Source organism: Lycium barbarum, chromosome 7 (genome assembly GCF_019175385.1).
Source record: "Lycium barbarum isolate Lr01 chromosome 7, ASM1917538v2, whole genome shotgun sequence".
In the NCBI taxonomy this organism is placed as follows: Eukaryota; Viridiplantae; Streptophyta; class Magnoliopsida; order Solanales; family Solanaceae; genus Lycium; species Lycium barbarum.
In genome coordinates, this window is record NC_083343.1 from 107149281 (window position 1) to 107165478 (window position 16198).

Below are 16198 nucleotides of genomic sequence, written 5' to 3' on the forward strand. Positions count from 1 at the left end.
TCTCATTTGCTAAGTTTAATCATGTTTATGAGCATTTAATTCCTGCTTATATGTTAGCTTAGGTCCTGTTTAGTCAAAGATTCAGCATGTTGAATAATTAGTTTGATTGATATTATGCCTACTTTAGCTTCTGTTTAACATGCTCTTAGTTTAAATCATGTTTAGCTGCACCTTTCTAACATGTGCTTAATGATTCAATCCCTATTATGTTGAGAATATGGTATTAGTAGTAATATCCCCTATTAGACTCTATTTGTTCTTTTAATCCACTAGTAATGACTGTTGCTGCATGTTAAATGATTAATATTAGTATACACATGGCTGATAACTCACACAGGTTGGATTTTATGATGGCCAAAGGGACTGTGAGCCATCATGTGTCCAGTTAAGGCCTGTTTTACTAATAGACCAGTTGGCTTGATGAAATATGCTATATCTTTGTCTAATTTGAGCTTTAAACTGAAAGTTTGTTAACTGGTACTGACATATAATATGTTAAACTATAACATGATCCTGTATGCTTAATATTAGCTTGAGGTGAGGTCTGAGTCATCTAGATTGGGTTTGATATCTAATTAGGTGTCCCTTATGAGTATTTAAATAAAGAAGGCTTAGATTTGGTTATGTGCTAGTATGATAAGCATGTTTTAAGCTTAAATGTGGAAGTTGTTAACTTGAGAATTTGGTATATATGTTTGAACTATGCTAAATATGGTATAATGAGATAAGTCTCTGCACTTGAACATAATATCCCACCTATACTTGTTAGATGTGTACATATGCTGATATAAATATCCCAATTGGATGCTACTGCTTTGTGTGAGTCTGTGTTGAGTCTAAAAATAGTTATGATGCTCTGAGTGAACTTGGTTATCTGCTTCCTGAATATGTCACATGAGGATTATTGCTTGCCTTCACTTATTGTCTGAATATAAGTCAGCCTGAGCTCTAAACTTGGCAATTTGATCACCATGAACCTTACACATAGTCTTTGAGTCTGGGTCAAATGTATGACCACTATGAATCCTCACATATCTCAATTGAATGCTCCATCTGAGCCTTTGTATGTCAACTATATGGAGTGTCATTTGCATAATAACCTTGAGACTTTGTGTTTACTGCCTAGTGTCAAGATGATTAATTGTATGCTCTTATGTTACCCTCTACTGGATCTGGACCTATTCCTCACTTCTACAGGTAGTTGTTGCCCTTAAAGTATCATGTGAACATGCCGAAAGTGCATATGTTTCCCAGAAACCCTGTTTAAACCTAAATTTTGGTATTTGCTTGCCCCCTTATGTGTGAAATCATGCCTGCTTTACCTTTTCTTGTAATCATACAAAAGGCAGTCTTTCTTGATGTATGGCCATATGCTAAAAATAGTTAAGATTCAGCCTATATTAGCTTGACCATGTCAAATCTGTGCCATCAAAAATTCATGCCTCTAGTTTGTTTGGTTTACATAATATTGCATCATTCTTTCTCCCCTTTGCTACTTGTTGATACTTAGCTAAAATTGATGTTTGTCTCGCTAGAGTAATTCAGATACCTTGTATATATACAGTCATGCTAAGTCTTATTTATATGTCACTGCATCTTGTTAGTATCTGATTCTTGAATATTGTATATCACTTATATCATGTCTTTCAAACTGCCTTTATGTCCTTTCTAAATGTGCCATGGCATGATAAGTGGATAGAACTAGGTTTTCTATAAAGTCTACATGATTGTTTTACTTGATTACAAGCTGTGTATACATAAGATATACCAAGATGTACTAAGTGTATACAAAAGCTCTGTATACTCGTGGTATATATAAACTTGTATATCCAGCATATACATGGTATATCCTTTGGTTATAGTCAGAATTGGGCCCATATATTCAAAGAATTTGATTTGGACTGGTTTTTTTGTTTTTGCTTTAAGTATTGGGTTTTTGCTTGCCTCTGCTATTGTTTGATTCGCATTTGGGCCTTCCGCCCCCATAGTTCATTTAGGTATTTGCCCCTTGTTTGATTTTTATGTCTTTATAATTTGGATTGGGCCTTCTGTGCCATATAAGTTAAAATTGATTAAGTGTAAATTAGCATATATGTTGCCTGCAGTCATGTTTAATTTGTTTTGAGTAAGTGTTTAAGTTTAAGATACCCTCTAACCTTAAATTCCCTTTCTCCCCTTTCTTGTTGCATGTGAAATATCGCTGGCCACTAGGGTCATTCCTATCTATCAAAACTGATGGGCCTGAGGCGCAACACCCATTCATTTGATCGGGTCCGTCAAAAAAGGGAAGCTAATATGTCTTGAAGGCCCAGCTATAGGTGAAAATAGCAAGCTGGTGGGCTTAGGTAGGCCCACCAGCCTAAATTCCTTCTTTTATATTCATGTTCATGTGAAAAAATGTATTTGTAAATACTTGATAATTATTGAAACCCATGTGAATGTTACAACTTAGGTAACGCATAATATTTTAAGGAAGTCACCTCAAACATCTTTAAACTTAATCCTGTCTCTTAAAACTCATGGGATTTGAATTACTTAATTTAATATGGTTAAGTTTTAAACTGGTTTAATGACCAGGTTAAATGATTTTCAAAAATGGCTGAGTAGTAATTTGATAAATATTCTATTTTGGGCCTTAAGCCAGTGATTAAGTGGAACCACCTAATGGATCTTTAAAAACTGAATCTGAGATAGCACAAAAACTTATTTCAAAATGCGTCGTAAAAATGATAAGAGATAACTTTGAAAATCTAGGTTAATCGATATCAAATTTGGATATTTTCAAAACTTTAAAGAACGATTATGAGCCTGAAATGAGTTTTGGACAGCCTGAGAAATGGAGTTGGATATAATTCTGGAAAAGAAAAAGATCTTTGGGTCTGGAAACCCAATACTGAATTTGGACCGAAAAATTGACTTATTGGGCCAAACTTGAGAGCAAGATGGATTTGGGCCTGGAATATTATTGACCTGGTGGGCTTCAATGTTACAACCAAACTTAAACTAACAACTTGTGGTTTTCTTTATCTAAATATGTATAAAATCGGAGATATACTCCATATTTTGTATATACGTATAATAAAACCCGCAAGAACTAACCTCATTTTATTAGGACTAGAATAGTAGTGACTCTACTCGTGAGAAATCTCGGGTGTTTCCTAGTCCGTCAATAAAGTGAGTTAACACTTGCGCGGATTTTTAAACCCAAAACCCCCTTTTAAAGGGGACTTTTTGCCAAAAAAAAATTCTCGAGTTTATGATACAAATGAATGACATTTTTGCGAAAAACTAAACACTTTTAAGCAAATAAATACATTAATCACACATTGAAACTCGTAGGTTAACTGTATTCTACGGATCTTTAATACTAGGGTGCGTAAAACCTTCCCTAAGGGGTCACCGGAACCCTTACCTCGAACTTTGGTACCAAAAAGATTTCTCTCTTGAAAAATCTTTTACCCGATTTTCCTAATTTCCCTTAATAAATTAGGTGGCGACTCTCAAAATGCTAAAATCCGATTAGAGCACCAATAATCTCGTAGTAACTTTTATGCTTTAACCGGTGTAAAAGCGAACCGTAACATGTACGGCATACAGAGGGAGCAGATAGCGAACCAGGTCTCTCTCTGTTCTTTCAGCAATTGTCAATCATCAAAACATAGAATGAACTTTGTTTTATCGGATTGCATCGTGGTACATTATTACAGGGGTTTTAGATATAAAATATAATAATAATTTTGGGGTAAGAGCAACACTTCATACTTTAAGTATCAAACTTGCAAGACATGAATAGTTTATAGGGATTTTTAGATATTAACTCCATTATTTATATGATTTTACAAAGTTTTGTATTATTAACATGAACCTGCGTGTTTAAAAACTAATTACTATTTTATTTTTGAAAAGTATCAAAATACCCCTAACGTATAAGAGAAATATCTTATAAGTAACCCTCTTTCTCCTTTTGGTCTAAAAATACTCCAGTGTTTGTTTTAGGCTCAAAAATACACCTCAAATTAACGTCCTAGACCTGATTACCTTTTTTCAATTTAAAATAAATAGACCTGCGTGTTTATAATTTTTTTTCTTTTCTCAAATTAAATTAATTTAATATGACAAAAAATATTAATTTTTCATATTTATAATTAAATATATGAAATAGAAATTCGGGGTGTGGGGTGCAGCAGGGGTTGTGGGGTAAGAAATTTATTTCCATTTATTTATATATTTTTCATAAAATTAAATTTATGAAATATAAAATTTGGGTGGGGGGTAAGAAAAAAGCTCCCACTTATATAAATTCTTTATAAAAGTAAGATAAAATGTATGAAATAGACAATGTGTGTGTGTGTGTTTGTGGTGGGGGGGGGGGGAAGACTGGGGTTTGGGGTAAGAAATTTTTTTCCACTTTATATATATATATATATATATATATATATATATATATATATATATATATATATATATATATATATATATGTATGTATGTATTTTATAAAAGTAAGATAAAATATATGAAATGGAAAATGTGTGTGTGTGTGGTGGCAGGGGTGGGGGGGGAGGTGGGGTGATGTGTGGAGGAAGAAATTTTGATTTTCTTACATCTTTTTATATATTTCTTATAACAGTAAAATAAAATATCTGAAATAGAAAATGGGGTGAGGGCAAGGGTGGTGGGGGTAGGGTGGGGTGTGGGGTAAGAAAAAATTTCCCACCTTTTATAAAAGATAGATAAAATATATAAGATTGGAAATTGGTGGGGGGTGGGAGTAAGAAAAAAAAATCTCATTTTTCATAAAATTGTTATAAAAATAAAATAAAATATATGAAATAGAAGTGGTGATAGTGGGGTGGGAGTAGGTTGGGAGGGGTAGGTGGGGGTGGTAGGGATGAGGGGTGGGGTAGGTTGGGAGGGGTAGGTGGGGGTGGTAGGGAGGAAGGGTGGGGTAGGGTGGGTAGGGCAGGGGTAGGGGTGCGTGTAGGTGGTGGGTGGGGTGCAGTAGGGATTAAGAGTGCGTTGGTGTGTTTTTTATCTATTCGGAAAATGTTTTCCCTCAAATATTTAAAGAAAACATTTTTCTACTTAGTTCATATAAGATACCCATATTTTGATGGGTTGAAAAAGGCTTGAATCTCATATTTACCCAACTAAAATATAAGTAATCCAAGTTAGTAAGATGTGGTTAAATTGGCTAATATTCCAAATATAGGGTGTGTTCGGTATGGAGGAAAATGTTTTCCTAATATTTGTTTGGGTGGTGGAAAATAAGTGAATTTCTTACTTATTTTCTCATGTTCGTTTGGTTGATAGAAAACGTTTTCGGAAAAATACTCATCCAAGCCTCACCAACTCCAACCCAACCCCATACCCCCAACCCCACTCACACCCCACTCCTACCCCCCACCCCCTCCAAAACAAAAAATTCTTTTGATTTTTTTTTTTTTTTTGCTTTTTGCACCCCCTCCCCAACCCTCACCAACTCCAACCCAACCCCATACCCCCACCCCACCCACTCCCACTCACCCACCCCTACACCTCCACCCCCTCCCTCCATTTTTTATTTTTTTTTATTTTTTGCACCACCACCCCCAACCACTCCCTTAACCCATACACCACCCCTCCCCTCACACCCTACCCCCCACCAACCCACCCCCTCCCACAACATTTTTTTTGAAGTTTTTAATTTTCTTTCTAAATTTTTTACATGACCACATCCCCCATCACCCCCCCCCCTCCCCCCTTGCGTGGAACCCATACCATACCAACACCCCCCCTCCCCAACCCCAACCCCAACATTTTTTTTTTGAAGTTTTTTATTGTCTTTTGCGGGTTTCTACACCCCCAGACACCCCCACGCCCCCCACCCAAAATACCCCATCACCCCTTCCAAAAGTTTTAATTTTTAACCACGCAAACATTCAGTTTTTATAATTGTCAACTTTTTTTCAATTTTTTTGGGGGGAGGGGGTGCAAAAAACCAAAACAAATGTCAAAAAAAAAAATTCAAAAAATTTTTTTTTTTGTGGGGGGGGGGGGGGGGGGGGTAGGGTGCTAGGTGGGGCGGGGGTTGGGGGGTGCAAAAAACCAAAAACAAATGTCAAATTTTTTTTTTCAAAAATATTAATTTTTTTTTGCCGTGGGGGGGTGGGGGGGTGGGAGGGGGTGACGGGGGTAGGGGTGCAGGCGTGCGGGGAGGGGTAGGGTGGGGTTGGGGTGGGGGTGGAAAAAAAAACTTTTTTTGCTGGGGGGTAGGGTGGGGTGCAAAAAAAAAGTCAAAACTTTTTTTTTTTCAAAAAATATAATTTTTTGCCGGGGGGTAGGGAGGGGGTAGGGTGCGGGGTGGGGTGGGATGAAAAAAAAAAATCAACTTTTTTTTGTCGAAAAAAATATTTTTTTTGCAGGGGGGAGGGTATGGGTTTTGCGTGGGGGGGGGGGGGGTCATAGGGTACGAGTTTTGCGTGGGAGGGTGAAAAAAATAAAAATAATGTCAAAACTTCTTTTCCAAAAAAAAAATATTTTTGGCTGCGAGGGGTGGTGGGTGGGGGTTGGGAGTGGTTGGGATTGGGTTGAGCAGTGATAGGGTGGTTGGTGGAATGAATTTGCGAACTTATTTTTTCTACTTTTATTAGGGATGTCATTTTCCTCAATTTTAAAGAAAATGTTTTTCAAAATTTTTAACCAAACGAACATGAAAAAATTGGAAATCCGTGCCGCACACACCCATAGTCTGAAAGTGCCACTTTTTTTTTTTTTTTTTAAACTCCAAAGTCAATAACTCCTAATTCCTCAAAAAGTAAAAATGGGAGGGCAATTTCGGTAATTGAGGTTTCTTCTCTTCTTTAGGGTTTTAGGATGTCATCAATATATAAACAAAATTTTCACACATTCTTTTTCCTCATACAGCTGCATCTCCTTCTTCAGGCCGCCCTCAAAGCAAAACCCATTTGGTGAGTCCAAAAATGTGCTTAATTATTCATTTATCTTATTGTGCTTAATTTATTTATTTTTTTGTTTTGTTTTTGGTAATGGACAGTGAAAAATGGCAACAGTTCCAGGGCAACTAGTGTGGGAAATAGTGAAGAAAAACAATTCATTTTTGGTGAAGGAGTTTGGTAATGGTAGTGCTGGTGTTGTGTTTAGTAAAGAGCCTAACAATCTTTACAATCTTCACTCTTACAAACATTCTGGTAATTTACTTTGCTATTTACTCTTATCCTTAAGAGTGTTTTTCTTACAAACACTCTGGTTAGTGAGGCTTTACTAATATACTTTGCAATTTACTCTTTCCTTAATTTAGTTTGTAAAGGGTCGTTTGGTTCGCGGGGTAAGGTGTTTCTAAGATTAAATTTATGCTGTGTTTGGTTTATGGTCTAAAGTTATCCCGTCACTGTATAAATTTAATGTCAGGCGTAATGCTGCATATCCCATCAACCTTGGTATTATTTTATCCCAATAAATTAGTGTGGGATTGTGTTTGGTTGATGGTATTAATTTATCCTGTCAACCAAATGCAGTATAAATTTAATCCCGGACTTAATCGTGGATATCCCACTTTATCCCATCAAACTTGGGATTATTTTATCCGACCTTCCAGATGGGATAAAGTAGTCCAAGATTATACTTTAGTCCGTGAACCAAACGACCCCTAAGAGTGTTTAGATCTGGATTTTATTTTCATAGTATTCTAGAACCTCAAATTACTTCATCCTTCCAATTTTATATGATCTGTTGAATCTTGCAAAATGTTTAACTTTATGGAAATTAATGACATTATTTTAAGCAAAGTTCACAAATTTTAATATTTCAGATTCATTTAAGGTTTATTTGGGATTTTTTTTTATTTTCTGGTGTTTGGTGAGTAAGCAAGAAAATACTATCCCAAGAGCGTATATATGTAATTTAGTAGGAACACAGCACTAGGGTCATTTGGTTGCTGGTTATGAGCTGAGCTATTCATGTATTAAATCCTACATAATTAATAACATGTTTAGTAGCATTCTTTTGCTATGTATAAAAGTCAACACATCTAATATGGTGTTTGGTTTGCTTTAACTAATACATGTACAAGTTATGAGAAAATCTATGTATTATTTTATGAAGGATAAAAGATGGAATAACTAATACATAAATAACTAAACCTTGCACAACTCTAACTAGCAACCAAATGACCCCTACGTGGTTGGGGTGGGGTGGGGTGGGGTGGGTTAGAGGGGAGTGGTTGGTTGGAGGTGGCAGGTGGTGGGGCGGGGGTTGGAGGCTTGGAGCATTGGAAGGCGGGAAGAAGACTATGAACTTGGAAGGTTACTTATGGAACTTGTTTTCCCTACTCCTATTAGGAAAGTCATTTTGCTCTTTCTTAAGAAACTTGTTTTCCTAGAAAAAGTGTTTTCCAAAAATTTCGACCAACCAAATATAAAAAATTTGAAAAAAATTATCCTCCATACCAAACACACCCTTAGTTACTCAAATTTTGAACTTTGATGTGATACCATTAATATTATTTCTGTTATAGCTAATATAATGCACCAGTCAGTTTAACATATTAATTTTGTGTTCAGCCGAATGTAATAAAATGGATCCAAAAATAGCGGAATGTATAACCCAAACCCGTTTGGGGTTGAGCATAGTTGATTGATATATTGCTTTGAACCTACTTGTAGGCACTAAAAATGTTGGATGCTTTATGTGCTTAAATATAATTTTGTTAGAAGCTTTAGAAATTTGGGTTTGTCATGCCTCAAGTTATCATGTAATTGAGCTGTTGTTGTAATGACTTTGTAGGCCTAGCAAACAAGAAAACTGTGACTATCCAGCCTGGAGGCAAAGATCAATCTGTGTTGCTTGCTACAACAAAGACCAAGAAACAGAACAAGCCTTCAAGTTTGTTGAACAAATCTGTTATGAAGAAGGAATTCCGCCGCATGGCCAAGGCAGTAACGAACCAGGTAAACATTTGATTGACCTTTTTTGACCACTGGACAAGAGCAAATTTACTGCATTATAGCTACTTTATAACATGGTAAAGTCAATCATGCAATAGCGTAAACTGGGTTGTTCACGTGCTAATTTGGCAAATAAAATTGCTTGGGTTCTTTGTAACATGACCTAATCGCGTTAAGATCTTAGTGTGCTAGAGATTTTTAGTAACCAAATAGTGAAATTTACTTCCCACAGAACTAGAAAGAATTGCTCATAAAGACAATATGTTGGTTATTGTTTGTTTTCTTCCTCACTAGTTATAGTGCTCTTGATGATCTTGCACATTAATGAAATTCCTCAATAACACAAACGCAAGGTTTATATTACAAGCTCAATTTTAGTTGTCTTCGTAGGATGGTCAATTTCTATCAAGTGTAAGGGCCTAACTCGTTTTAAGTACTTTTGTGACTGGTTGAAAATTGATTCTAATAAGGGAGTTTTATTAGGTTGAAAACTATTCTTTTATATAGTAAGCAAAATGCTGGTATTACTGAAATTGATCAGTCAACCAATCCAAACCATATAGCCCGTAAGAATCCAGATGTGGAATATGGTTTTGTACTTCACTTTTAGAAAGCAGCATTAATGAACTCTTATGGGAAAAAATTCAAACCATTTTTGACCAAATTGTGAATGCTTTTTTCGTATCTGCGTCTACCGATTTTTCCTTCGAAAGATTCTCACTGTTTATCTCTTTGCACTGTCTCCTTATCATGTACTTTGTGTTCTGCTTAATGTATTGCCTTAGCTTATTAGGTTTTTATTTTAGGAATTCTTCAACAGTCAACACCTTTGATAAAAACTTCGTAATGATCCTTCTCACGTTACATTCTTGGTTCAATTATTGGTCTTCAGGTTGCAGACAACTATTACAGGCCAGATCTGAAGAAGGCAGCCCTCGCGAGGTTGAGCGTTGTGAACAGGAGCCTCAGGGTCGCCAAGTCTGGCATGAAGAAGAGGAACAGACAGGCCTAGAGTTGCATTGATTGTTAGATTTTGTTTACAATGGCATTGTTGTTCTCCAGTCATTAAGTACCAAAGTTTTGTTTTCTAATTTTATATTTGAAATCTTTTTTTCAAAAAGCTATGGTTAAGGGCTTTGCCCCGTTCATTATTAAATAGACTGATCATTTAGAAAGGATCTGCTCAATTTTGTGGAAGGTGTGGTATGTTGGACTAGGTTTATACTCTTCCTTGTGCCTTTTATTGCTGCATTCTTTCTAAACGGTGCCAACGTCTGTACTTAAATGTATTCTTGCATCTACTGTTATTCGAGTATTGCGTATCCAGGGCGACAGACAACAGTACCTAAATTTGAATTCTGCTACTCTTTTTGCTACTCAAAGCAAGCACATTTTCCTGCATGGCTACTCTCTGTGTGCTTAAATGGGGTTACCTGCATAGCTACTTTTTTTGTGCTTATATGTGGCTAAGCTTAAGCACCACCCACGTGTCAAGATCCAAGTACAAATTCACTTGTCATAAAGCTTTTGGCATAACTCTCATGTATGTCAAACTCCATAAAACCATTATAAGATATTTAAACGAAATTCTCAGATCTTTAGACGCCAGATCTGCGTTGTAGTTGCAACAGCATCAGTAATCAACATGGTGAGAATAGGCTTTTAAAAAATTCTAAAACAATTACTGTTTTGTGAATTTCATACCTAGACAATTGGTGTTCTAGTCCCTCTTGGACTACTATGAGCTTCTTTTAAAATACCTATGTGATATCATGCTCCAAAAGGTCCTCCAAAGATTTCTGGCAAAATATGTGGAAATTTTTTTGAGTGAATCGGTTAAAACACCCCTTAAACAATTAGCGTTTACAAGATTCATATCTAAACTATTGGGTGCTCACAGGATCCCCCTGAACCACCATGAATTCATTGTGTCAGGTGGACTCATTTTTTAAGACTCTTTTCAGCAAGTTATCCCAAACGTTTTGCCACATATCCAACCGAAGAGGGAGGGGGAAGGGGCGGGGTTGGGGATTAATCTATGGGGACTCATAATCCACTGATCCAGGGGTAACAGGATGACTCAATAATGTAAGTAGTTTTATGTTAGTCTTTGACAGGAAGCCAACATCTCGATCGAACATAATTATATAACTCGCTCAATATGGATATAATATAGTACAATATTAGAAATAATTAGTAGCTAACCACAACCCACTGCTACTGTCAGAGTAGTGGAAGGCTCAATGTGAAAGTGGAGCAAGAGGGCTAAGACTCAGATGCCTGCAACAAGATAAGCCTCTGTGTTTGTACAAGAATATAAGTCATCTATACTCGGTAAGCATCCTAAAAACCTGAGACAGGTCTTTCATAAAAACTATATATGCGTAATAAAAGATGCATATGTATGCTGATTGAATCGAAGTATCGAATTACAGCTGATATGATATTGCCCTGGAAGGCCAAACTTTACTGAGTTTTTGCATGAGCAAATGCAACTGTATGCATAGACTAAATAATGATCCATTGCAAGGACATCTTTGCAAGACTACCAATCTTTTTAGAACTTGGTAGAAGAAAACTCAAATTCTTATTTGCTAGAATTTGAAGAAAAACATAAGTAAATTTGAAGCACACTGGTGCCAAGTAAATTCAAATCTCCCAATAAAGAGCTCTTGCCAGTAGGCTCTTGCAAAGGATTAATTTGTTTAGTTGAATTTCCCCTTCATCATGATTTGTTCTTTACTAACAATCCAATACTAGACCAGTATGTTGTTCTACCAAAAGCAAATATATGCTGATATGGAGAAACTTGCACCTTGGCTATGGTTTTGGATTTATTTCATCGACTAGGCACCATAAAGTCACTCAGGTCTTAACGCAATAACCCGAATTAGTTGGATTCAACATAAAGGAAGAGAGACTCAGGACAATCCCTTTGCCCTCTGCCTTAAGTTCTATTCCGAGAGGTGACGTTTTGGCCAATCTAAGGGATCATCAATGGAGGCAAGATTCAGAAACAGGATGATTTTTTGAGATTAAGAAAAAAATGCCCAAATAGAGATAATACAGGGACCTTGGATCAAAACACTGAAATGAAGATGGCCAAAGTTTTCTAACCTTTCAAAAATATATTTGAATTCGATAAAAGATGCTGAATAATAAGCTTACACCAACCAAAGGAAGAGATATGAAGTTCTCAGTAAGCAACAATAAAATTCAGAATTGTTCTTCGCTAAGAAAGCTTATATAAGTAGTTCCTTTCACAGTCCAAAGAATGAGTAAAAGAGAACATGAAATAAAAGAATATGATAGTATGCATGATCACTGAAACTTATATAATTTAAACTGATTGTAGATACCACCAGATAAGATAGTTCAAAATAGTAGAACATCGCCATCAATGCTCAACAGAAAGCCTAATAAGACAATGGCAACAAAAATGTTCAGAAATTGAAGAAACCTGTAAAGATTACAGAAGTCCCCTCTCAATATGCTTATATGGAAATTAGGGGAGAGGAACCAGCACAAGGGAGTCAAACTTATTCCTTTATACGGAAGGTCGTAATTAGAGAGGTGAAATGAATTCAACTTTTTTTCATCTTGAACGAGATCAAAAGAGTTAAGCTGTCATATTGATCCTGAAAGCAAGGAGGTACATAAAATTAAAGGCAGTAAGGACAACCGTGGAAATTGAAGTTTGATGCAAGGTTAGAATAGAACATAGCTTCAAGCTAAACCAAGGGGATTCTTGCGCAAATAAAATGTAATTATGAAAATAAGCTACTTGCTCTTTCGGAGGTTACTAGATAGTACGAAAATGGCTAACTTGACTACTAGCCTGTTACTCAAGAAAATCATCTACTAAGGAAAGAACTACCTAAACAATCAGGACATAATCGAAACGTCACTCCCAATTGACGCATCCAATTAACTTTACCCAAAAGCTCATGTATCGTTTACACCAAACAAGGCCAGCCAAACTCATAGGTCAACATTTTGTTCCTTTATAGTTCGTGCTATTGAGACAAGTGCAGAACGAAATGAACAAAAGAAATGCAGCTTTGGAGACTTTACAATGCAAATAACTTAGGTATGTGAAAATGGACAAGGTATGCTTATACAGGTAGAGCTGTACTACCAGAATTCAAAATTATCCCATAATATCCTAGAGGAATTAAATATCTAAACTATCTCAGTCTTCGGATAAGCATTTGAGACTTGGAAATTTTCCCCCATGACAGTCTTGAGTGAGTAAAAACTTGGAATGTGTCTAGTCTCTGCACTACCACTACCATAAACATGGACCTCCCTAAACTTCTTCTCTTTTGGGTTGTACGAAACTAGCTGTGTGCCACGATAGCTTTGCATCAAGATTTCTCCATCTTACCAAATTATGACTGGTATAAAACTATCATAACAGATATCTGGTGAAATAGAGTCCGTGAAAATGTGATCTTTAGTCCAAGATTCAACTGTTCCATACTCTTTCATCCACCATATATCAACATACTAACTATAGCCATTATCAGACAAACATAGACAATTCTCCAACTCTGCTAACATCAAGCCCCAGGATGGAGTTTTCAAACCAGGTGGAGCTGGCAAGGGTTTCACCTCGTCTGTCCCAATATTAAAAGAGTAAATGCTGGCAGGGGCTTCACCTATTTTAATATTTTCATCATCATCCAGCCAATGAAGAACACCATTGACATTAACATTACCAAATGATCCGCATAAAGGGTATGGAGCCCCGCCCACGTTTCTCCATCTCTCATCAACGCCAAGAGTATAAACCTCCAATTCTGATACTTCAGGACGACCCCGGAACTTTCTAGTTATGGATCTCAATACTTTCTACTGTCTCGAGCTTTCATCAAAGCAGAACGCATAAGCAACACGACGAACTCTTTTCTCCCATTCGGGCAAGTTAACCTTGAAATACTCACCCAAAAGAGGATGGCTAATGTAAACTGAATGATTATCATCATATGTATCACCACTCAGCAACCAAATAAACCCATTACATATTTACATGAACCAATTAACAACTCTGGTCTAATGCCAAACACTTTTTATTTCAGTGGAGGGAAATGGAACTTAGGGCTCAACATAATGGGTCTGTTCTGGGGGCGAGAATAGTAATCATAATCTGCTTTATGTTCAAGAAGCGAAGCGATAGATTGAGATCTCCAAAGCAAAATGCAAGGAAAAGACAATCTTTTGTGATACATGTTACGAAATAAAGGGTCAGAGAAAAGATTACACTAGCGCTTGCAAACGCTTTTACAACGAAAAATGGGCTTGATAAGGGTGGAGCTAGGTAGGAACCAGGAGTCATCTGAACTCCCTCGACAAAAATTACAGTGTATATACAAGGTTAAAATTAATTTTTTATGTAAATATAGTAGATGTGGCTTCTTCGTAGATTAGCTTGTACATATTTTTAAACCCATAGATGAAAATTATGATCCCGCCACTGGCTTAATTGGCAATCTTGAAAGAATTTCCACCAGCATCGCCCTTGGAAGATCCATAATAGTGACATCATAGGTCCTTGTTCGTTTGCAATCACATTTCACATATACATATTCTTTAATGATTTTGTTTTTCCACCATAATCAACCTTTAAATTTAGCATTGGGTTTGACGTTTGAGACAGTGATAGGAACATCAGAAAGCTTGGTGACATTGTTGGGTTCCATTTTTTTTTTTGTTCTTGCTCTTTCAGTGATGAACAAGTCCTATTTATAGGGCTTTGGCCTGCTAGTTTTGGCGCGGAAAATGACTGCCTACAAGGAAATGGCGGGACTCTAAAACAAATATTTCAGTACATTTTTAAGTGAAATTTTAACAGGTTTTAAGTTATATGCAAAATTTTATAATTGTTCGAAACTCTTATTAGTACAGTCATTCTATTTTTATGTGATATAGTTTGATTTGACACAGAATTTAATAGCATGTCATGCAATTTGATTTAGGTAGGGGTGTCAATGTTTTTTGATAAAATCAATTTTCTAACCGAACCGTTCTGAAGCAAACCGATTATTAGGTTTCTTTTAGAAAATCGTAGGTTTTTATATAAATCTACAAACGTTCCGAATAATTAAGTAGGTTTTTAATTTTACAAAAATAAAACAAAAAAAACGAACCGAATCGAATACATCTATATGTATAAAATATATTTGATATATTAAGTTTAAATAATAAAACATATGTTTTTTCCCTTGGGTATAAGGTGATTGAAGCGGTGACAAGTCAACACGTAATTAACACCCAAAGTTTCAACTCTGAAATCTATTACGCTATTCCTATTAAATCTAAATTAGTTCTATCATCTTGAATAACAAGCTACAAGGTATTCCAGTGATCTTGAGTAGCAAGTTGCCTTTGAGTTGATTAATTTCTTTCAACTCGTGTGATCTAGATTTTTTCTCTTTAATTAACTTTATTTTACACTGCTGTAAAATAGTGGAATGAATCTCTATTCTTGTCGTCTTTCATGTTTCGTTGATTCATCATCTTTTAAGCAATAAAAATATTTAAAGAATTTTTGCACAGTCCTACTGAAGTATGTATAATATCTTTTTCAAACTTCTACATGAGTCTTACATGATGTTTTAAAAAAAAATACCGAATCGTACCGATATCGAAGAGAAACTGAGATGATGGACGATTTTGAATTGTCTAATTTTGATTATGTTGAATTAAATAACCAAAAAAATGGTATGAAATAAATTTTATAAAATAACCAGCCGAACTGTACCATTGACACCCCTAGATTTAGGTGAACTACATTTAAAAAAAAAAAAAAAAACGCTTGTGTGCTTGACAAAAGAAAGTGCTTTTGAGATTCAGACAAAGTATATCTTGTGTTATCGGGGAGAAATTGCAAATTTCTGTTTCTTTCAAGTAGAAACAGAAGTTTAAAATTAATTTTAAGATAAAAATATTCTTATAAAAAGTATACTAAAATTTATCAAATTGTCTCTCAAAACGCTTTTTTCAATATAGAAATGCTTTATATTTTTTTAAGTTTAAAAGTTAAATATTTTTTAATTGTTAATTATATCATTATTTTTTAAGTGGATTTTAAGCTCAAATATGTCATCGAGCTATCAGAAATGGCTCATCCATGCCACTCATTAATAATTGGGCTCAATCATGCCATTGCCGTGACACATTTGACTCAAATGTGACAAGGCGGTGGTATTTTTATGCCCAACTATTAACGAGTGGCATGGATAGGCCAATTCTG

At 35.7% G+C, this 16198-nt stretch overlaps 1 protein-coding gene across 1 annotated transcript; it reads left to right on the plus strand.

The window, feature by feature from the left end:
* The first annotated feature begins 6792 nt into the window (after positions 1–6792).
* Positions 6793–10159, plus strand: LOC132603707 (large ribosomal subunit protein eL28z-like). Its single transcript, XM_060316879.1, has 4 exons — positions 6793–6948; positions 7035–7188; positions 8783–8946; positions 9836–10159. Exons 2-4 carry the CDS (start codon positions 7041–7043, stop codon positions 9953–9955), a joined length of 432 nt encoding a protein of 143 aa, XP_060172862.1. The 5' UTR covers positions 6793–6948; positions 7035–7040; the 3' UTR covers positions 9956–10159.
* Positions 10160–16198: the final 6039 nt, after the last annotated feature.